General features: G+C 42.6%; 2 protein-coding genes across 2 annotated transcripts in view; both read right to left on the reverse strand.

Moving 5' to 3' along the window:
- LOC308100275 (histone H1-like) overlaps positions 1–23,762 on the reverse strand; it is a gene marked incomplete at both ends in the record, with an annotated part of 201,694 nt that overhangs the window by 138,362 nt on the left and 39,570 nt on the right. The window lies entirely within an intron of this gene.
- On the reverse strand, positions 6,256–15,162 carry LOC308100274 (phosphoglycerate mutase 1). Its single transcript, XM_080449263.1, has 4 exons — positions 14,920–15,162; positions 12,410–12,684; positions 9,395–9,575; positions 6,256–8,087 (listed from the first exon to the last, which is right to left on the reverse strand). Exons 1-4 carry the CDS (start codon positions 15,056–15,058, stop codon positions 7,918–7,920), a joined length of 765 nt encoding a protein of 254 aa, XP_080305389.1. The 5' UTR covers positions 15,059–15,162; the 3' UTR covers positions 6,256–7,917.

Here is a 23,762-nt window from a genome sequence, read left to right on the forward strand (position 1 = left end):
TTTACTTCTGTAGTGTACACCTGTGATGTGACGATAAAGCTGATTCTGAATTTGGAGGTCCATATGAAAATGTTTGAGAACCACTGGTTTCAACTTTCAACCATAATAAAAACAATTTTAAAAAAAAACTTTGGAAACGAGCCCAAATAAGCAACTACACTTTAGAAACAAGACCAAAAATCTGCAACCCGCAACTACCATTATTTAGAAGCGACTTTATAGAAAAACAAGCCCAACGTCGCTTATAATAAGCGGACATGGCAACACTGTACATCAGCCGCTGCAGCGCATGACTATGATGAGAAAGACGATGCATTGTGGGATCTGGAGTCTTCTTCACTGTAGTTTTCTGATGAGGTAAAGAATCCGTGTATTTCCCAAACATTTTCATAAAAGACCCCCAAATAAATGAATATGCATTTGGCCACGGACCCCTATCGGATTTTTTTGTTTGTGCCAGTGATCCCCATACAAGATTTATGTTGTTGAAACGTTTCCAAAAGATGATTATAACATTTTTTTAAATCTTGTTTTTTAAAGATATTCTTGAAAATAGCTTATCTTCACGCTATTTTCTATCTAGGCCTATAGCCTATATATACACGGTTAAAGTGGTTAAATGGATTTTGATGATGCTATATCAACACATTTAGCCAGGGACCCCCTGGAACTCCCCCTAGGACCCCTGGGGGTCCCTGGCCTGGACCCCACCTTGAGAACCACTATGGAAATAATGCATTGCATTTTTATTTAATTTTTTTGGATACTTTATTAACAGTTTGTAAACAGTACAGTGGTATGATTTAACAAGGATTGTTTAAAGGACAAAACAATGTTTCGTTGTGGGGTCCTGGGTATTCAAGTCATCAAGACATTTAAAGACAGAATAATATACAATATATACAAGACATCATTAAAGCTAGAAGCAATGAAAGTAAATGTACAAAAAAAACTGTTGGGGGTCATTTCTGGGGTTAAACTTAGAAGATTTTTCTAGGGCTAGGTACAAAGGTGCTCTTATATGGCTATTTTGAAGGAGGGTAAGGAGTTAAACTTTTTGATGTTTGTTGGAAGGGCATTACACATTTTGGTGGCATAGCAGTAGAACAAATGTAACCCCATGTTTGTGCTGAAACTGGATTGAGTGATACAAATGGAGCTCCCTCTGGTGTTGTGCCTGTGTGTGTCTTTCATGTTGTTGAACTAGCCTGGGGTTAGGGTATCCCCTGTTTTATTGATTTCTTGAAGACCAGGCCCAATGCAAGTTGTCCTCAACCCTGAGCCATCCCACCCTATCATAATGAGCATGGATTGGGTGTGTTCTAGGTGAGAGGCCAAGTATCAACCTGACAGTTTGTTTAGAGAGGTCTGAAGCTTTGTTTTCAAAGCCTTTGAGGTTCTAAAGTACCATGATGTGCATACATAGTCGAAATGGTATTGGATGAGTGCTCCAGCTAGTGTCCTCAGTGTATTCCTCCTACTGACCACATAGGAGATGCATATGCATTGTTGGACCTGGATACTTCTTCAATGTAGTTTTATGATGAGGGAAATTATGCAGACCTGCAGTCATTTATATTAATTTAAACAAATATTCTCTCTCTCTCTCTCTCTCTCTCTCTCTCTCTCTCTCTCTCTCTCTCTCTCTCTCTCTCTCTCTCTATCTCTCGCTAGTGCAGGAGAATCTCCTCATTCTCCTGCACTAGCTCTCAGAAAGGGGTATTTCACTTTAAAACACTTCTAGAGTATAATTAATAATAACATCTAGCTTACTTGGGCTTAAGTTTTTATGTTGCTTGATTTCAACCATCTCTAGACTCATTGAAAACACAATTGCTGGTTTAACAGTACAGGTATTACAGTCTGAAAATAGCAGATCTACAAGCTCACACAACGCCTTGCGTTTGTAGATCAGCTATTTTATCTGTGGAAGTAAGTCAAACTAAATGCCTCAACTCCTACGATTCCAAGTGCTTGTCAGGGTGGGGGGGTCCCCAGTTCAAATGTGATTATTTTGGGGGGTCACAGCCTGAAAAGGTTGAGAACTCCTGTGGTAGACTGTCGACACAATTTACATGCCACAACATCAGTGTGAGAACAAACCTGTTTTACTTGACCTGCAGATACAAACAGAGATCTGACGCACCTTGTTGAGATTCAAAGATCAACCATACAAGGATTATGACAACATTTAATTAACAAACTGAACCAGATATAATAATATCTAATAGAACTAATTTATGAACAAAAATTGTCATAACAATTTACTGTTTCTATGTAGGCAAGTTAATGCGCGAGACTGAGGGAAGTGTAAAATAAAGTGTTAACACATCCATGCACAATAATGCACCTTTATTAGAAGGATAAACCCCTTGAGACGCATTGTCTCGTTTTCAAGGGGGTCCTTATCACAAGTATAAACAGAACAATACAACCAATACTTCCATGCTGCATACACAGACAAAAGACAAAATACACAACAAAAGCTCCCCTGAAACTAGACGCTCCCATCCCACATAATCACCCACATAATGGCAGACTTCATGCAATGACATGACATACCCATGTGGGGCTATATGAACATAAATACTGACTGAACATGCAGTAACATGCCCAGGTAGGATACAAACAAGATCAAAATAATACAAAGAATACAAAGAATACAAACGAAACTAATAAATTACAATGTATTAAATACAGTTCAAAGGACCAATTATACAGAACAGTTAGAGGCAATTAGAAGCAAGAGCAGGGTATTTGAAGATGACTAAAGCTTTAAAGACATGAAAATACGTAATGGATCTAATATGATTATGTGTGCAATGCATGTGTGCACGTGTGTGCATATAGTATGCATTTGCACCACATCTATCACTTCACTTGAGCTGAAACTGTACTTCTTAACATCAGCTTCTTAAAGGGATATTTCACTTTCAAAAAAACTTTTGGTCATTTTATCGTCTACTCAGGCCTTTGTGAGCCCCCCAGACAGTTTTTAAGTTGCTTGATTCAGTATTTAGACATTTGATATTCATTTTATCAGACACGCCCCCTTCCTATACAAACCCATTGTAACTTCAAACTCCATTTTAACCATGTTAGATTCATCAAAAACACCCGTCCTTGGTTCTGGTGACTCACCCTGCCCCCCTAATACGCGAGGGGGTCGTGTTTTTTCAATTACTTTTTTCATTTATTTTAAATATCTTCATATAATAGATCCTCACTAATGCTCCTGCAACGGATCTGCAACTTGGAGTCAAATTTGTTTGACTCCAAGACTCCAAGAGCACCTTTGTTTGCACCTCCAATACACTCACGTGAGGTCGATTCCCTCCCTTTATTCGCACGTAGGCCTACTATAATAGCGTGACATCACTGTAGCTATAAAATAATAATGACAGTGATGAGACATTTTTATTTAGTGTTTTTAACCCCAATACTGTTTATGAATAACTTGACCAGAGTCCCCCAGGGGCCTAAACTAAGCGCCTTCCTTTTTCCCCTCTACATTAAATAGCAACACATTACATGAGAATGTATGAGAAAGTATCATGAGAAGACTTACCCCATACAACCAAAGTGACTTTATTACTTTGTCTTCTGACCGGCTGGTATTTTGTTTTGAGAAAACCAACACACCGGTATTTACCACTGTTGCCGGGCTCTGTTCGAAATGTATATTTTTCAGAGAAGAGCCTTTGACAACGCCAACACCGTCTTTGTATATGAAATAATACCAATCTGTCTTCTTTCCTTCTCTCATGTCACATATGAACGTAACAGTCTCTCCCGGAAATATGTGGGACCTCTTGGATTTCAGGTTCAGAACAGCTCCTTGTGTCTCTACACAAACGTACATAGAAGAATTAAACCAAATGCTACATACAGCTGTGTCTGTCACTGCATCACAGTATCTGGTCAGAGAGTGGTGAGGTCCATCAAGGACAGTGCTCACAACAACTGTTGTCTGACTAAGGTCAATAACATCAGGACAGACCCTACCCCACCCACATCATGGACTGTTCACTCTCCTGCCCTCTGGCACTGCATCCGGTGCAGAAAAGCCAGATTGTGTAAGAGTTTCTTTCCCCAAGCCCTCAGGCTTGTGAACTCTAACAAAGTGTAACAATCCCCTATAAGTGCAATATCCTCTATCCTTTCTCCTATACAGTATGCTGCTGAGGACTCCTTGCTGTGCAATATTTCTGTCTCATTATGAACTGACTGTGATTTTATTAGTGTTTTTTGTACTGCAGTATTTAAGTTTCTTTTAACTAGCAGTAGTTTTAGATTTTAGATTATAGTAAGCCTGTGGAATGGAATGCCGTTCAATTATGTATTGTATGTAGTGTTGAATGACAATAAAGCTATCTATCTGTCTATCTAGCAAGTAGAGTAGATGTAATGACATAGCCTACTGATTCAAATCAGACAGGAAAGAAGACTTCAAAACACATGATTACTCGTAGACTTCAGGATACAGAATACACAGGTTGTTGTCATAGGCTGTACACTCTCACATATTCAATTGCATATTAATGCCACAAGGTGGCAGCCAAAGACCACTTTGACAAGATGCACAAAACATGACCTAATGCAAAAAAGTTAACTGACAGAACGTACAGTATTCTATATTTGAGAGGAAATAGTATGTGATAGGTGGAAAGATGATCTTGACTGAGTGAATAAAGAGAATATATATTAAATGAAACGTCATCTTTACCTTTGAACAAAATAGAGCAATATGTTGTAAAACAGAGAACGAATTAGCAACTACTTTCTTTCTGCTTTTGTGTGTGTGTGTGTGTGTGTGTGTGTGTGTGTGTGTGTGTGTGTGTGTGTGTGTGTGTTTGTGTGTGCGTGTGCATGTGTGTGTGGGGAGAGTGGTTTGAAGAAAACATTGAGTGTTGTACAACTGTAAGCATCCTCTGCCTGCCAGATTATTTTTTCTTTTTTTTTTTGTAACGTCACATCTGCTTGCTTTTGCACCTGGCAGATGACCTTAGATCTTACTATTTTTTATCATCCTTTTGTGTCACCTTTTCTGCAATCTATGCTCTTGTAAGGGCCTAGTTCAGCCCTGTGTGTCCTTCTCTGACCACAAACAGTTCATGGGGCATCAGGGAGATCATTTTTTGAAGGGCAGAAGGCCAAACTGAGGGGCAACAGGGCTACCATGAACCTCCTGCCCTGCTTAGTAGCCTCGAGTAATCAAAGCTGTACAGCCACTGTCATTGTACATTTTTACAGCAGATAAGGATAGTAGATATAAGTAGGCCAGACAGGATATGTCCTCTGCAATGTCTTCCCATACAACATCCTCATACATGTGAACACGTGGAGCAGATAAGAAGATAAAAGTACTTGAGGAGTTATGTCGTCTGCAATGTGTTCTCATACAGATTTACACATTCCCCTATTTCCTATACATTTGAACATCATGTATTTCCCCCCGTACAGGGTATGCATTTTTATTTAGCAGGGATTGGATTGGTAGAAAGAATCCTTTCTATGCCATTGGCTACACTATTTCTCTCATTTATAACTCTTGTCAAACTGCATACATTCATTAGCGAAAGTCACTTTTTCTTTTTGCCACTCTCCGTTTTCTTCTTTGTTTTCCCCCCAGAAATGAGGCCTCTGGTACACCACAGGGGACAATCCAGTATAAAGACTGACGTTTCAGTGCAACAATGTCAGATATGAAACGGGAAATGATCTTTCTTCTGAGCCGTGGGGTTCTATAGAACTAGTGTGTCATTTGAGCTAAGCTTATAAACCAGCATAATGCAAAAGAGAGAGACTGATGCAGTTCAATCCATGAGTTTGCTCCAATCATGATAGAGAACCCCACACAGACCATTTATCAGAGTTTTATAGTGTTCCAGTTCAGATCTTTCCGGCACTTTTTTAATACATTTTTTATCACTTCCAATTTCACTTGTTTATCCTGTATGAGTTGTCTCCAATCCTGATTGGATAAAATTGATCTGACATTTTATTTTCTGTTTACTAAAGAGCTGGAGAGAATCCCATTGCAAACCATATAACAGCAGCTACCGCCATTCCAACGGAGCACGTTCATGTTTTCTTTGCACAAAATGTACACAGGCTTATCGAGCTGCAAGCTCACTTGCAACTGTTTTGCTGTTACATACCACAACACAGTAATAATGTATTATCATCTCTAGGAAGAGAAGACAGAACACATATACCACATACAGAACTATTAAAACCACAGACCTCATTAAATTAGCATATAATTGTATATTTATTACATCAACAGTTGAAGTGCACATTCAGATGATACATTAGAATTAAACAAAACAAAAAATCTGGGTATAAAAAATTATGGAATATCTCATAGAAACATCAATGGTCCCATTCCTTGACAATGGCTGTATGAACGCATCTACAGTTGTAGTGGATAGTAGTCTACACAAACAAGTGCTGAGGTATATGGTGAAATTATTTATCAAATTTTGACTTTTAATGCATTTATTTTTCTACTAATCCATGCATAACTCTGAGTATAAAAATGGCATTTACTGTATAACTGTGTACAAATAGTAGTCAGGTAGTGTAAGTGATATTTTCTTGTTTAACAAAAACTTTTTTTTTTATTATTATAAGTTCCATATTCTGATAGTAATCGCCGCTATAAAGTGTTTGTTCAGTAACGGGGGTTCAGGTGGGTGACTTATTTCATCCAATCAGGAGGGAGAACCCATTTATCAGCTTCAATTTGATACTATTTGTTTCCTCACTTCAATGTCATTTGTTTATCCTGTATCCTGCACAAGTTCTCTCTCCTGATTGGTTAAAATTGGTTTCCCCACCATAAAATGTATTTGTGTTTATTAAAGAGCTGGAGAGACAGGGAGACCCTTTTGAACTAACACTCTATAGCAATTATTACAATTAGAATATAGAGATATCTTACACTTATTTTAACAAAGAATATCACTTATTGCAAATGTATCACTTACTGTAAATGTATTGCAGTAAGTGATTTTACAGTGTACACAGATATTATATGTAGGCAACCGGATAAGGCGGTGAGTTTTACAGAGTTGAAACGACTGGTCCCTTTTAAAGTAATATTTCCCCCTGGGTAATGTGAATTTTGTGAATTGCAATAGAAATAATTACATTTTCCCTGTCATAACAGCCATGCACAGTGTCTGGTTCCATTAAAACAAATTGGTCTGGTTTCAATAATACTGAGAGGAAATTATATTATTCCAGGAATCAGGATACAGACAGCAACAGCACATTCAAGCACAAAACACGAGTACTGTACCATTCACTGAGGAGGTAATGATGATGGTAAACGATTGCTTTGCAACAGATCTCAAGACATGGTAAAGATTATCTGACACAAGTTTCCCTATCGACGGAATGCATCGGTGGAATGAAAACACATTAGGAATTAAAAGAAAATCCAACTACTGCAGCATTTGCTGCATGCCAAGTAGATTTTTCAGTGGTCTATTTTATGAAAAGCTGTTAAAGAATGTCTTATAAACAATCTAACCGGAGGCTTTTCAGTTAAATAAATTAATATTTAAATTATAAACAAAAACAAAACAAGAACACACTCCAAATAAATTACTATACATTTTGTCACATTGTATTTTGAGTTAAATTTGTTCTGACTTTTATGTAGCCACTGTGATAATAAACCAACTATCTGAGTAAGTAATACTTGGAGAAATCTTCTCAGCCGAATTATTTAGGATAGTTTTACCATTTTTGAGAGCTAGAGTTGCACAGAGAGATGCTCCGCCTTTCCCTTAAGCTTAATTCATTCTCCGTAGTGCCAACGGCTTCGCTTGCCGACAAGAACTGATCTTCGAGGCTAACAACAAGGCGGCGTGTTCTTTTTGGCAAGCAGCACGTTTACGTTTTCTCCTACTTCTTGGCCTTCCCCTGGGCGGCCACGGCCGCCATGGCTTTACGCACGGTCTCCTCGTCTCCCAGGAACTGCATGGGTTTGACGGGTTTCAGGTTCTTGTCCAGCTCGTACAGGATGGGGATTCCTGTGGGCAGGTTCAGCTCCATGATGGCCTCCTCTGACATACCTGCATGTGACAGCGTGGACAGATACAATGGCAACAGTCAAGTAGCAGTCAGTGGTGGAAAGTAACTGGAAAGTACATTTACTTAAGTACGGTAAGTAAGATCTTAAGGTATTTGTACTTTACTTGAGTATTTCCAATTTCCAATACTTTTACTCCACTACATCTCAGAGGCAAATATAGTACTTTTACTCCACTACAATTATTTGAAAACTTTAGTTACTAGTTACTTTGCACATAGAAATGATTACATTATAAAACATACATTAACCATTTTAGCCCTATTTTAAACATCGACTATTATCGCGACGCGTTTCAAACATTTTAGTGCATTTACTTTTGATACTTTAAGTACATCTACCCAAGGTACAGCCAGGAAGGGAAAGAAGAGCACCACCGTACACACACCCCGATACTGGACAGGAGGGAGTGGAGGGCAGCGATTCAGGGGTCCGGAGTTGGTGTCGGCTAGTCCGCACTATCATATCAACATCACTCCTGAACCAGTAGCCAATTTCTACAAGCTCAGATTCCAGGAGATTGAGGTCACCTAATCTCATTGGCTAACGTTCGTTTTAGGTGAAGTTTTGTCCCTTCCGACATTGCGGCATTAAACAAACTGCCTCACTGATGGGACGGTTTTTGTGTATACTGGGGACTTCATGTATTGTCTTGGTGTTATGTTATGTGTTATGTTGTTCTTTGCTATATGGTTATGTGTTTTTCTGTTGAACAGACTGAGAAGATGAATATCCCTGAGGTGACAATAAAGACATTATTATTATTATTAACTACCCTCCTAGATCCTTAACCTGATATTAACCACACTAACCCCCTGACTTAACACATTTCTAACCTCACGCCTAAAAAATAAATGTTTAACCTTATTCCTAAACGTGACCCTCGCTCATTCAAATATTAGTTTTACATTGTCATACCGTACAAAACACCACAAATCACCAGCTGAAAAATGAGGCGCTCGCCTAAAAACGCTTCCAAACGCCTGAGTTGAAAATATTTAAATCTCGGCAAGCAGATAAAAACGCCACACAAGCGCACCTCGTCACACTGCTGGGTTTCCAAATACGCTGCACTCCCATTGTAAACAATTAAAACATGCCCTACGCCCAGGAAAAAGTAAACCCATCTCAGTGGACAGTGGACACGGCCTCTATCTGTTCCAAATGAGCAGGTTGGTGCCTTGCATGATTTCCTTTGCCATCGGTGTGTGAATGTGTGTGTGTGAAGAGAATGGGTGAATGTAATGCACTTTGGAATAAGGTGCTATATGAATGCACAGAGTCCCCTACCTTCCAGGTGCTTAACGATGCCCCTCAGACTGTTGCCGTGGGCAGCTATCAGCACCCTCTTGCCCCGTTTGATCTGCGGGGCGATCTCCTCATTCCAGATGGGCAGCGCCCGGGCAATGGTGTCCTTCAGACTCTCACAGGAAGGAAGCTGGTCCTCCGTCAGTTCTGCGTAGCGCCGGTCCTGTAAGGAGAAGAGCCTTATCATGAAAAGTAGATAAGATAACACAGAACAAAAGACATTTACAGCATTGTACACTCCTTCCCCACGTGCACAGAGAGCTTAAACTGGGAACAAAATCATGATTTTACTGTGTATACTGTAAGTGTGAATGATGGAATATAAAATTGCACTGTATAGTATGCACTGATAATATATATATCTAAACTATACATGCATTGTTGAACCACTTAAAACCTATATACAGGGGTCACCCAAGGGTCTATACTTGGTCCTCTCCTTTTTTCCCTCCACACCTTCACTGAAAATCTATCTACAAGCTCACAACACATTGCGTTGTGACGTAGACTGGCTATTTTCCCAGAATGTGTCGCCTACCATGATATGCTAGGGTTCATGTGGTTAAGACTGAAAACAACCTGTGGGTGTCAGCGTTGGCCCATTAAGATATAGCTAGATACTGTATATGCCTTGCCTTCTTTCATCAGCATACACACAAAGCTAATGAGTTGTGCAGTAGTAATAGTTACTACTGTAGGTCTTAACTCTCCATTGACTGTCTGTACAGAAGGACTTTTGACCCGTTTGGTCCCATATTACCCTGAACTTTGGACTTGAAACCAAAATATCATGTGTATATCAGTGATATATTAACCCTCCTCCATATACACTGCTCAAAAAAATAAAGGGAACACTTTGATCCCTTAATTCTTTTGAGTTTTTTGGTTAGCAGTATGTACACAGTTCATGAAAAAACTCAAAAGAATTAAGGGATCAAAGTGTTCCCTTTATTTTTTTGAGCAGTGTATTAACAAATACATATTATTAGGATATATGCTAATAATACCCAATATTTTCTGTCAGCAGTATTAGCCCCTCGGTTTTTCTGACTAAAAGTAATTTACAGTGTTGTTATGACAGTGTGTTTTGGTTGTTGCAGACAATGTGATTGCATAACCATCCAGGCATTCCTGCTGCTCATCCCATCAGTCTTTCCATTCCACTGTGTTTGTGTAACATCCAGCCCAATGAAAACAGTCCTGGCTAAATGTCCTGGCTAAATGTCCAAGGGAGAGCTCGGTACTAGTTACACCTCCCATTTGTGAAATCAGGGGGGAAATTGCTGATCTGATTGCTAGATTTGTAGGCTATGCATGCATGCAGTCCTGACAAATGCAGAAACTGCACTTGCAAATCACTCTGGAGCGTCTGCTAAATGCCTACATTCATGCACATATTCTGAGTGGTAAATGTGAGGTGAACTGGAGCAGTTTAATACAATGCTCAAAAACTGGAGTCACTTAAAGGTGCTGTGATATCTTTATTTAGCTAATAATGCTCTATATTCTGATCATTGATAGAGTGTTCAATAAAAAGGGGTCTATCCGTCTCTCCGGCTCTTTAAAAAACAGAAGAAACCTGTCAATTGGGTTACAAATTGTGTTCAATCAGGAGAGAGAACCCATTTATCAAATTCTATTTTATGGTCCAATTCAAAACCCCCCCTTTTCTTTTCTCCCATCACCACTTTTGTTCATCATGTTTCCTGAATGAGTTCTTTATCCTGATTTGATGAAATTGTTATCTCAACCTTAACATTTATTTTCTGTTTACTAAAGAGCTGGAGAGACAGGGGAGACCCCCGTTACTGAAGAAACACTCGATGGCAATGATTTCTATTTCTAGAATACGTATAGAGCCATTTAACACTTATTTCAACAAAGAATATCACTTACACAACTTTAAGGTTAATCGTGATGTGTTGTTAGCTTGTATCGTTGTCTATATTAAATGCTGATGTGTTTAGACTCAGAGGATTCCCTTGGCTGACAGCATGTTAAGACCCTTCCTTAACCACTTAGACCAGGGCTACTCAACTTAAGATGGCTCAGGGGCCACTCAGAAAAATACCAAAAGTCCAAGGGCCGCAAGCTAAAAATGTCTGTCCCATTTTGGATTTTTCGATTTTGTAACACACTACACATTGTTATTGTTATAAGAAAATGTACATGTTGACATCATATTCTTTTCACTGTAGCTGTTTATTTTGTATATCCAGTGGCATCAGTTCAGCAAAAGCTAAGGTATGGCAAGGTTAGGGTTGCCAACTCCCAGAGATTGAAATAAGGGACACCTATCCTGGGTGCGCGGCAAAGCCGCGCGGCCGAAAGAAATTGGGGGTCAAACCCCCCCCAAAAAACGAAATGCATAGAAAACTATGCATTATACCTGTAACAATTGACGCACCTGTATATGTCTGTCTGCTTGTTTTTGAAAAAAAAATAAGCAACCCATATATTTGAACGGAAATGTATATTTTTATCCTGTGCTTAACAATTTCATTTTCTTTTTTTTGGTTTGACCATGAGGGGCTGCAGAGAGGCTGCGTTGGGGCCGCATGCGGCCCGCGGGTTGAGTAGCGCTGACTTAGAACCTATATACTTACAGTAACTGACCGATATACTGTAGGTGCTAGGTATAGATCATTTCATGGTTTGTTATTGTTTTGTGGAAGTGGATTATTGGTCACAACGGGACACAATGGGGATACGTCAGTCAATACATAGTAATAAAATCACCTGCTCACCAGTGTGGGAATTTGTGAATGAACGGCGAGAGGGTGAGCGGGGGAAGTCATACTTTGCGGACTGCATTTGACTGTAAGATCGCAATTTTTAATTAACAGTTTTATCCACTAAAAAAAGTTACAAAACGCAGTACCCTGGAACAGCGATTTATTGACAGCCGGCTACATTCATTTTGATAGTCACCCTACAACCGTAGACGCCCAGGGGCCCATTGTTTTGACGAGATTAAGCAGAGAGAGAAGGCCTCACCTTGCCGATGATGGTGTAGAAATCGTGGTCGGGGTCCATGGTGGGAGGCGGGGTGTCGAAGGAGCGCCTCCAGATCTTCACCTGGGCCTCTCCGTGCTTGGCGGCCGTCTCGGCCTTGTTCAGCCCGGTCAGGCCGCCGTAGTGGCGCTCGTTGAGCCTCCAGGTGCGGTGCACCGGAACCCACATCTGGTCGATGGCGTCCAGGGCCAGCCATAGGGTGCGGATGGCCCGTTTCAGCACGGAGGTGTAGCAGATGTCAAACTCATAGCCAGCATCTGGAAGGGTTTGTAGAGCGAGAGAAATATGTTGTGACGTTACGGCATGTAAAAGTTTTATATCGTTGCTGTCGGGCAGAAACCAGCTGACTCCATTTTGACGCTTTTGCATTTTTTTCCATAAATCAGTGCTATTGAACACCCTTTACGTCTGTGTGTTGGTAAAAAAAATATTTGAACCAATCAAATGTATTAAAAAGCACTTCTGACAAAACCGGCTAACTCCATTGGATCCTCAAACTTTCTGCTAAACCAGCTAACGCCACCAAACGGGGTGGAGTTAGCTGGTTGATGTAATTTTTAAATAAAATGTAATTTAGATAGCATGTTATTTAGACTGATGCTAGGTTCATTTGTTGACCTGGCATCCTATAGTTTCAATGTAGGCCTACAGATTATTGGTTTTTTATATTATATTGTTTAGACTGATGCTAGGTTATTGGTTTTACCTATGATCCTAGATTACTACACTGTCTCTGCATTTTATGTATTTACCTTGCTTGCTGTAAGTCGCTCTGGATAAAGAGCTAGAATGCCTAAATTGTCATTGTAAGAAGCTAAATGCAAATATGCCATTAAGCTGGGGACCCCCTGGTATCCTCTCAATGAACCCTGGGGGTCCCTGAACTCCATATTGAGAACCAATGGCTTACATAATGCATATTTTCAGTAAAATGCTAATTCTAAGTCCAGGGAAAAGCCACCAAGTCAGAGTGGGCTAAATAAAAACATAAATTTATAACCCATTTTCACAGCTCTATGGTTATGTTTTAGTGTGCCACACACACACACACACACACACACACACACACACACACACACACACACACACACACACACACACACACACACACACACACACACACACACACATTTTGCAAGAGAAACAAGCAACCAGGTCTATGAAAACAAGCCCAAAGAAGCAACTTAATAGGCCACATGAGCACTTTAAAGATACATGCATCGGTTATTTAAAAAAATCTGCAAGCTCACAACACGCCACGCGTTGTGAGCTTGTAGATCTGCTATTTTCACAAACTCTTGCAATAAAAAGTGGAATTTTGGAATATGTTTTTAAACATTCTAACAACAAATGCTCCCTGGCACAAAACAGTTGTGAAAATATTTGAGAACCACTGGTTTAAATAATGATTTAAAAGTTTGGAAGCAAGCCTAAATAAACAACTACACTTTAGAAACAAGCCCAAAAACCTGCAACCACCAAAATTTACAAGCGACTTCACAGAAAAACAAGCCCAAAGTCGCTTTTAATAAGCCGACATGGCAACACTGAGTGCGACCACAGCCCACAAAACAAAAGCACGTCTTGCACGTTCACATCAGACAATGACACTGTGGTATGCCCGCTGCTGATTGGTCAACAAAAAAACGGGGCGGTCTGTTGAATAACGTCACGTGTTGAGTAACCATGAATCAATGAAACCTCTCTGCAGTAATATGCGGTTATATAATAATGTAATAGTAATGTATGTTTATTATGACTGGCATTGGAACATGTAACTATGCAATCTCAGGAGCACAAAATACAATTCCTTTATTGATTAGCCCTTTGATGATAGCCCTGAAACATGACTGTCATATCATGAACTTCAAACCTGGTGTTAGCTTTTTAACCTTTTACGGCTCGTACATCTACATAAACGTTCATATTTCAAATATAAAGTGCTTACCCCATGGCCACATATGTTACAATTCTGTCCGGGCCCTCAGAAGTACCCGTATCTTCTGTATTGTTAAATAAAAAGCATTTTAATCCAATTGCTGGCCATTTTCTTTGCATGTCTTCCATATGCTTTCAACTACGCGACCCTATCGGTTGGGAGGTGTATTGCACTCAGATACTTTATAACTATATGAGAAAATGGCCATCATAGAACAATACGGAAGATAAGATAAGGGTACTCCTGAGTCCTGATGACCCGTACATAATTGTAACATCCGTGGCCATGGGGTAAGACCTTCATATTTGACATCTGAACGTTTATGTAGATGTAGGGCCAAAAAGGGAGAAAGTGCAAACACTATGTAGACGTTCATCCATGAGTGTCATGATATCATATGACAGTCACGTTTCAGGGCTAGAACGACTCCAAAATGAAAATTCGGATAGATCATGAAGAAGCATCGGTCGCCTTGTCATGTATATACAATAGATCATCACGCCGGGCATTATTGAACATATTTATTTGTGTTAAAATGTGTCCGAATTGTCACCTTTGAGCGCCTGTCCGCCTCTCCTCGCCTCTCTCTCTCCAGTCTCACTCAGATCGGCATCGAACCAGCCGCAGAACCTGTTCTCCTGGTTCCAGGTGCTCTCTCCGTGACGGATCAGAACCAACTTGTAGGCTGCCATTTGTCACAGTTAATGTATTAACACAAAATGCAGAAGATCAGGTAGTAACGGATAAGGTTTTGACTCCACTCTCTCTCTTTGACAACCTGCTGCTGCACTGCACGACCAATGTCAAATGGCTGTCTTCTGCTTCTGTTGACTTTTTAGGGTGGCAGGCATACGATGTGTTTTGCATTACCGCCATCTACTGGAGTCACATGTCAAAGACCTCCAAATTGATATGTATTTGTGGGAGAGTCTTAGCCTGGTAAACCCTCCCTCCGGAAATCTCATTTCCATTTGATTCCTCCTAGCCAGGGCTGTTAGTGACCCGATCGTTCACTTTGTGATAAAAGCGCCAAATTTTCCACAAAGTTTCTGCTGGACCTACTTTTTCACAAAAGCCTGTTAGCCAAGCAAAAAAAAACAATATGGCTGCCATTTTTCAAAATGGCTGCCGACGAAAGACATGCTATGTGGTTTTTGACCTGGATTGTGATTGGATAATCCAATTTGGATTATTTTGGCATCAGAATATAGTTTTGACTCCCCCCCACCCCCTCCCCCCGTTAGCCACCAAAAAAAAAAACAATATGTTTGCCATTTTCCAAAATGGCTGCCAGTGAAAGACATTTTGTGGTTTTTTTTACCTGGTTTGAAATTATTTTGGCATCAGAATATAGTTTTGACTCCCCCCCGCCCCCTCCCCCCGTTAGCCAAGCAAAAAAAACACAATATGGCTGCCATTTTCCAAAATGGCTTCCGGCGAAAGACGGAAGCCATTGTAGGGCTGTGGCCGTGGCCGTGGCCGCTTTCCAGTACCTGTGGACGGTACCAGTGGCCGGTGGCCGGTACCAGTGGCCGGTACCAGTGGCCGGTGGCCGGGGACTAGTGGCCGGTGGCCGGTAGCCAGTGGCCGGTGGCCGGTGGCCGGTAGCAGGTGGCCGGTGGCCGGGGACTAGTGGCCGGTGGCCGGTAGCCAGTGCCACCGGCCACTGGCCACCGGCCACTGGCCACCGGCAGCCAGTGGCCGATGGCCGGTAGCCAGTGGCCCGATGGCCGGTAGCCAGTGGCCGGTGGCCAGTAGCCAGTGGCCCCCGAGAAACCCCTCAGGGACCAAAGGTAGTCCCAGAAACACAGTTAGGAAAGCAGTCATGGACCCTCAGGAAACCCTTCAGGGACCAATGCCACTTGTCCCCGGCTCCGGCCACTGGTTACCGGCCACTCGCACCGTCCACCGGCCACTGGCTACCGGCCACTATTCCCCGGCCACTGGCCACCGGCCACTGGCTACCGGCCAACGGCCACTGGCTACCGGCCAACGGCCACCGGCCACCGGCCACCGGCCAGTAGTTCCTGGCCATCGGCCACTGGCTACCGGCCACCGGCCACTGGCTACCGGCCACCGGCCACTGGCTACCGGCCACCGGCCACTGGCTACCGGCCTCCGGCCACTCTCACCAGCCACCGGCCACTGGCTACCGGCCACCGGCCACTGGCTACCGGCCTCCGGCCACTCTCACCAGCCACCGGCCACTGGCTACCGGCCACCGGCCACTTGTCCCCGTCTACCGGCCACTGGGTACCGGCCACTGGGTACCGGCTACCGGCCACCGGCCACTGGCACCGGCCACTGGAACCGGCCACCGGCCACTGGGTACCGGCCACTGGCACCGTCCACCGGCCACTGGCACCGGCCACTGGTACCGGCCACAGGTACTGGAAAGCGGCCATGGCCGCGGCCGGGCTTTCGCGCTCGCCCTCTCTCTCATGTGAAGCATGCCACTTATCAAGTTGCCCGTGTCTGAAGCCAGGCAACTGTATGTCAAATGCATACAGAGAGCCCTAACTAACGGGGAAGGGGGGCGGGGGGGGGGTCAAAACTATATTCTGATGCCAAAATAATCAAAATTGGATTATCCAATCACAATCCAGGTCAAAAACCACATAGCAAGTCTTTCGCCGGCAGCCATTTTGGAAAATGGCAGCCATATTGTTTATTTTTTGCTTGGCTAACGGGGGGAGGGGGTGGGGGGGAGTCAAAACTATATTCTGATGCCAAAATAATCCAAATTGGATTATCCAATCACAATCCAGGTCAAAAACCACATAGCATGTCTTTTGCCGGCAGCCATTTTGGAAAATGGCAGCCATATTGGGTTTTTTTGCTTGGCTAACGGGCTTTTGTGCAAAAGTAGGTCCAGAAGAAACTTTGTGGAAAATTTGGCGCTTCTATCACAAAGTGAACGATTGTAACATAAAAATGGACTTAACAGCCCTGACTATCCTGGAATCAAATGGAAATGAGATTTCGGAGGGAGGGTTTACCAGGCTAGGAGAGTCTCTTTTCCCGGTGTTTCCCCCAGGTGGACAGGGTTTTGAGGTTAGGTTTAGGCATATTAAAGGCATTAGGCATTCTGTGAGGTTAGGGTCAAGGTTAGGGTTTGTAAGGCATAGTGTTTGTGAGGTTAGGTTTAAAGGAGTAGTTCACCCAAAAAAAATCTTTTTTTTTTTAATATTTAATATATGGTGTATGTCCCTCAAACCTTTTTCAAAAGGTTTGAGCCTAAATCATCACTCAGATATACTCATCCTAAGTCAATTGTCTCTGGCTTATACAGCACTTTCAGCTGCAATACCAAAACGTACATCAGGAACAATGGAGGGTGGACATTTGGAAAAAAAGCAAAGTTAAGAAATTATGTTCAATATAAAGAGAATTATATCACTGAACTTATATAAATATATAATTTATATAATACTTATATAAAAAACTTATATAAATATCACTGAACTGAATTATATCACTGAACCTTATGTTGCATTCAATCTAAAGAGAGGACAGAGGTCTCTCTGTGCCCAGTTAAGATCTGGTGCATTACCTCTGGCAGTTGAGGTGGGTAGATATACTGGCATTCCTGAGGAGCAGCGATTGTGTGTTCTTTGTGACCTATAATATGTTTGCCATTTTCCAAAATGGCTGCCAGTGAAAGACATTTTGTGGGTTTTTTTTACCTGGTTTGAAATTATTTTGGCATCAGAATATAGTTTTGACTCCCCCCCGCCCCCTCCCCCCGTTAGCCAAGCCATTGTAGGGCTGTGGCCGTGGCCGTGGCCGCTTTCCAGTACCTGTGGACGGTACCAGTGGCCGGTGGCCGGTACCAGTGGCCGGTGGCCGGTAGCCAGTGGCCGGTGGCCGGTGGCCGGTAGCAGGTGGCCGGTGGCCGGGGACTAGTGGCCGGTGGCCGGTAGCCAGTGCCACCGGCCACTGGCCACCGGCCACTGGCCACCGGCCATTGGGAGTTGTGGAGGATGAGGTTCATTTTGTTTTTCACTGTCCACTGTATACAATGATGTACGAAATTCTTTATTTGAAAAGATGCAGGATAAGAATCCAGAATTGTTTTGGATGTCTGAATGTTATATGTTAAGTTGGCTGTTCAATAAGGAAGTTTTTGTTTTAGGAAAATTCATAGAGAAAGCATGGCAGTTGAGGTGGAGGACGATGTACCCGTAACCCACAGCTTGGACAATCAAAATGTTATGTATTCTGTTTGTGGTGTATCTTGGTGTAAGTACATTGTGTGAGTGTCTTATAAGCCCGTGCGGGCTGGGCATCCTGTGGTGCAGGACACTATAATAAAAATCTATCTATCTATCTATCTATTGGATAAAACAGAGTACAGAGTATAGGAGTCCAGCCTACTGTCTTGCTGCTACATGGTGTGGCCGGTGCAAGGGGCCGGGTAACAGACCCTGGAACCCCCCAAAGACGGCCGGGGGCCCCCTTGAGAGCCAATGATGTTTGTAGATAACTCAATTTCTTCATACTACAGTATGTCCACAGGCTTTAGGGATTGCAGCCCAGCACAGCAAGCTCAGGGAGCCACCAAACGCCTGGCCAAACATAAATAAAGACCAGACTATTACAAGTAACGACGCCGAAATACAGTCTGGGGGCTGTTGAAATAGCGCCAAATTGGTGCCGAAGTGCGTCCGCAGCATCCCTCACCCCGCAGACAAAATTCTGTCTCGCGGCACCAAACCTGGGCGTAGCACCGGGCAACAAAAAGGGTTGATCCGGTTGATCCCTGGTTATTTCCGTCACAGTGCAGACAGTTTACTCCCCCCTGTTGCATTTATCCTCTCCACATCAAATGTCTGCCAGAAGAATGAAGCGTATCAGAGTAAAACCACATGTTCTCAAATCAAGCAATTACATAGCAGCTACAAATTAACAATAATCAAACACACAATTTAACATGGCAGACTGTATACATTATTTTTAATGGGGATTTGGGGGTTTTATCTATAGGTAAGACTATTTGCCTGCCACATATAGTGTTAGGGGAAATGAATTCTCAAATAAGATACTGTAGCGCCCAGGCCAGGCTATTTGTGGGTGGGGTGGGGGGTTTCTTATTTCAGAACTGTATGTAGGCTGGCCAGCATGCTGAGTAATCTGCAGTATTGGCGCTGTAAAAGAGAACTAGGGAGTATTATCCAAACATGTTTTCCTTGGAACTTCCCCTTCTTACATCAGTCAAAATAGAATGCAACACCCGGGAGGATGCGAGGAATCCCTCCTTGGCCGGAGGAGATACAGTATTAGCCTTTTTGTTTTCAGTTCAGGCAGAGACTCTGAGCCACTCATCTACACTGAGACCCCCACATAAATGCACACGCACACACGCACATACTGTACACACATACACTCATGCAGGTACACACGCATGTGTGCACACACACACACACACACACACACACACACACACACACACACACACACACACACACACACACACACACACACACACACACACACACACACACACACACACACACACACACACTTGTGTTTTCCAGCCTTTTCAGCTCTATACTGATCCATATAGTCCCTATACTCGTACAACAAATAGTAAGGTGAAAATAAACAATTTACATGCGTTGTGAGCTTGTAGATCGGATATTTTTTTGCTTTTTAAACTTTTTTTTAATGTTATTGGTGTGCTTCACAATGATGTTACATGTGGGAGTTGGCTATGAATGTGTGCAACATGTTTAAACTTTTGGACAACTTCCAAACAGACATGGCCTTGTGAAATATGGCGCCACTGCCAGCCTTGCTGTCCTTGCACACAGATGGTGGGGTCGGGTGGGGTGGGGGTGGGGGTGGGGGGGTGCGGTGTGTGAGACACGACCCAGCATCTCCTGGTGCCCTGTGGGCTCCGCCCCAAGGTGCTGCTACTACTGGTCCATGGCTCGGTGGGGGCGGGCCACTTCGCAGTCACCGACTCTGTGACGGCTTCAGGCTCGGTTTTACTTGACTGCTTACACTTGAATTTCGCTGCTCGTATCCGAGTAGTGACAAATAAACCTTCATGATTCTTGAGATGTATGGTTGTACATCCACTGGTGTGACCTATGCACTTCCCTAAAAAACCCTATAGGCTACTCAACACTCGCATGCTCCACTAAAACACTACTAGGTTCTGTGGGGTTTGATGTCTTGGACCCATTCACCTTATGGGGCGGCCATAGCTGAGTGGTTAGTGAGCCCGCCTAGGGAACCAGAGGCCCTGGTTGCCCCAGGTTCGATTCCAGGCTATCCCAGCATATGTGCCGATGATATGAAATTTGTCCCTGAGCAAGACTCTTAACCCCAATTGCTCACAGGTTCTCATTGGAAACAAGACCGCAAGGACTTTCATGAACGACCTGTTAAAAGGAATTATCCTTATCCTTAACCATGGCGCATGGAAACAGCTGTGTCATTGTCTCCGCCAGGCCGAAAGGCATGGCGAGAGAGTATGTTTTGCCCCCTGTCCGTCCGTCCGTCCGTCCGTCCGTCCGTCCGTCCGTCCGTCCGTCCGTCCGTCCGTCCGTCCGTCCGTCCGTGTGTCCGTCATTCTGTCTGTGGACAGCTAATCTCCGGCACCGTTGGCTTGCTCGCAGTGAAACTGTGCACACACACTCCCTGGATGCCACAGCAGAACCTCTGCCCCAAATTTTTCACATGGGCCTTTTAGAGCGCCACCAGGAGGCCGATTTGTGCAAAACATATTTTTTGACAGTACTCCTACAGATTTTGTCCAACAATCCCGCAAATCGGTACACAGTATCTCTATTGTCATTAAACGAAACGAGTCTTTCAGATTTTTCATATTCCATCTTGATTGGCTAAAATTGTCTTCCAAAGTTTGCGGGACTGCTCCGTTTTGAACAAAACACCTCAAATCATGAACACAGCATGCAATTTCCTTGAAATTTTGCACGCATATTTCCACTATGCTGAGGAAGAAATGCCACTTGAAAATGTTCTAATCAGCCTCATGGTGGCGCTATAACAGGCTGATTCATGTTTTTACCTATAACTGCACCGATCTGTGTAAAACTTTGTAAGCGCACTCCATAGAGGTCAACAAAAAACCTTTGCCCTGCATTTTTCACATCTGCCTTTCATAGCGCCACCAAGAGGCCGACTTATGTAAAAAAAAAAAAATCATTTTACTCCTTCCGATTTTATCCAAATTTCACACAAATCAGTACACATGATCTCTATAGTCATGTGATCAAGACGGATCTGTTTGATTTTTCATATTCCATCCTGATTGGCTACGATTCACATATAAAGTTTGCAGTAATGGTTTGTTTTGAACAAAATGCCGCAAATCATGAACGCAGCATCTGATTGCGGTCAAACTTTGCACGCACATTCACACTATGTTGAGGAGCAAATGCCACCCTTTTAACATTGGCCTGTTATAGCGCCACCAGCAGGTCTAATTTAGCAAAACAATTGTTTTGAACAAAATGCCTCAAATCATGAATGCAGTGTCCGATTGCCGTGCAAGGCCTAAGAAGAAATGGCTACCTTTTCACATTGGCCTATTATAGCGCCACCAGGAGGCCACAATAACCTACCTGACCTGGCGGAGACCTGTGCTCCGAGGAGCACTTTTTCTAGTTTCTCTATGTGGCCAGAGGCCTTTACGTGGCTCCAGACCAGAGCTCTGTGACCACAGCAGAGAAACTGCTGGTCAGAGAAATGTTCTGTTTGTTCAGGGTTTAGAGGGCCCCAGAGAAGCTCCACAGTGACCAGATGTGCCAGAAGGTCTCTCTGTGGCTCAGGTTAGGAAAACAAGGACCACACCTCTGCATCCTCACTGACAGCCGGCAGAAGGACTACTGGGACGTCCAGCTGGCCCTGGTCCTGTGGTCATAATGGTATTCAGCAGCTATTGTTTATAGCAGTGTTTCTCAAATGGGGGTACGTCACGTGTACCCCTATAGGGGTACTCTGAGCTATACAGGGGGTGAGAGAACGTGGAAATGGAATTTTTACTGTAATATTTAATAACTTGACTATAGCACAACTGTTACTGAACAGGAAGCAATAGGCTACGTATTTGCCATTATGATGTTTAGTTTGACATAAAAACGTATTGATATCAAAACTGTACTTTTGACGTCAATATTTTCTATGCAAAATGTCATAGTCTGGTAAAGGGGGTACTTGGATTCAGAAACCTGGGAAAGGGGTACTGAAGTTTAAAAAAGTTTGAGAACCACTGGTGTATAGGGAGAGAGCTGTGAACCCCATATATGATAGTATGTATTTTTTGAGGCATGTGAGGCTATAATTTCCTATGGATGATGTGACCTGAGTAAGAATACGTGTGTTTGGACTTCATATCACAATGGCCAGCACCTCTGTATATACAAGCAACTTTTTACAATTCCTGGTATGATATGAAGTAAGGTTTTTCAGTGGCTTGGCCACATTTATTCTATTTGTTGGACACGTTGTGTGTGTGTGTGTGTGTGTGTATGTGTGTGTGTGTGTGTGTGTGTGTGTGTGTGTGTGTGTGTGTGTGTGTGTGTGTGTGTGTGTGTGTGTGTGTGTGTGTGTGTGTGTGTGTGTGTGTGTGTGTGTGTGTGTGTGTGTGTGTGTGTGTGTGTGTGTGTGTGTGTGTGTGTCCATCTCTCTGTCCGTACTTGTTAAGTATAAGGGACATACGAGAACATTTCATTTATATAAATTTGAACTTAACTTTTGTTTTCAGTCCATCTTCAGAACATTGTAGTTTCACAACATCCACCCCCGCAAAGGCGTTGCACTCAAATGTTTGTTTTTTTCCCAGCGTGACTGATTGTAATCACTGGGAAAGAATGACACCATGCTTTTTATGAGTCATATCAACACCTAGAAACCATTATTTATTTTATTGTGTCCCTGTTTAGTTGTCTCTTCCATTACCTTAGAAAGTCACTAAGAACATTTACTCAAGTACTTTAGCCTTAAGCACAATTATGAGGTATTCTTTACTTTAATTTAATATTTAAAAACGTTAGTCCAATTAAGCCCTTAATTAACCAAATAGCCGATCTACAAGCGCACAACCTGTCACTATGCGACACATTGTGAGCTTGTAGATCAACTATTTTTGAAAAGGTTAGCTTTTTGTACCTTACTTTTGTACTGTAAGTACTCAAGTAAAATTCTGAATACAGAACTTTTACTTGTTACAGAGTATTTCTTTTTCAACATCAGAGTACTTTTTCCACCACTACTGCCTAAAGAGAAACAAACTAAATCACAGTTGCTACGGGGATATGGCTCAGAGTTAGGCCGAGAACTTTCACGGAAATTCTGTGTAGTTTGTTTCCTGGTGAAAAGGGCTGTGTCCCCCTCCGCATATTTTCCAACTAAAACACGAGATAC

The sequence above is a fragment of the Gymnoscopelus braueri genome (assembly GCF_963280865.1).
Source record: "Gymnoscopelus braueri genome assembly, chromosome: 14".
Taxonomy (NCBI): Eukaryota; Metazoa; Chordata; class Actinopteri; order Myctophiformes; family Myctophidae; genus Gymnoscopelus; species Gymnoscopelus braueri.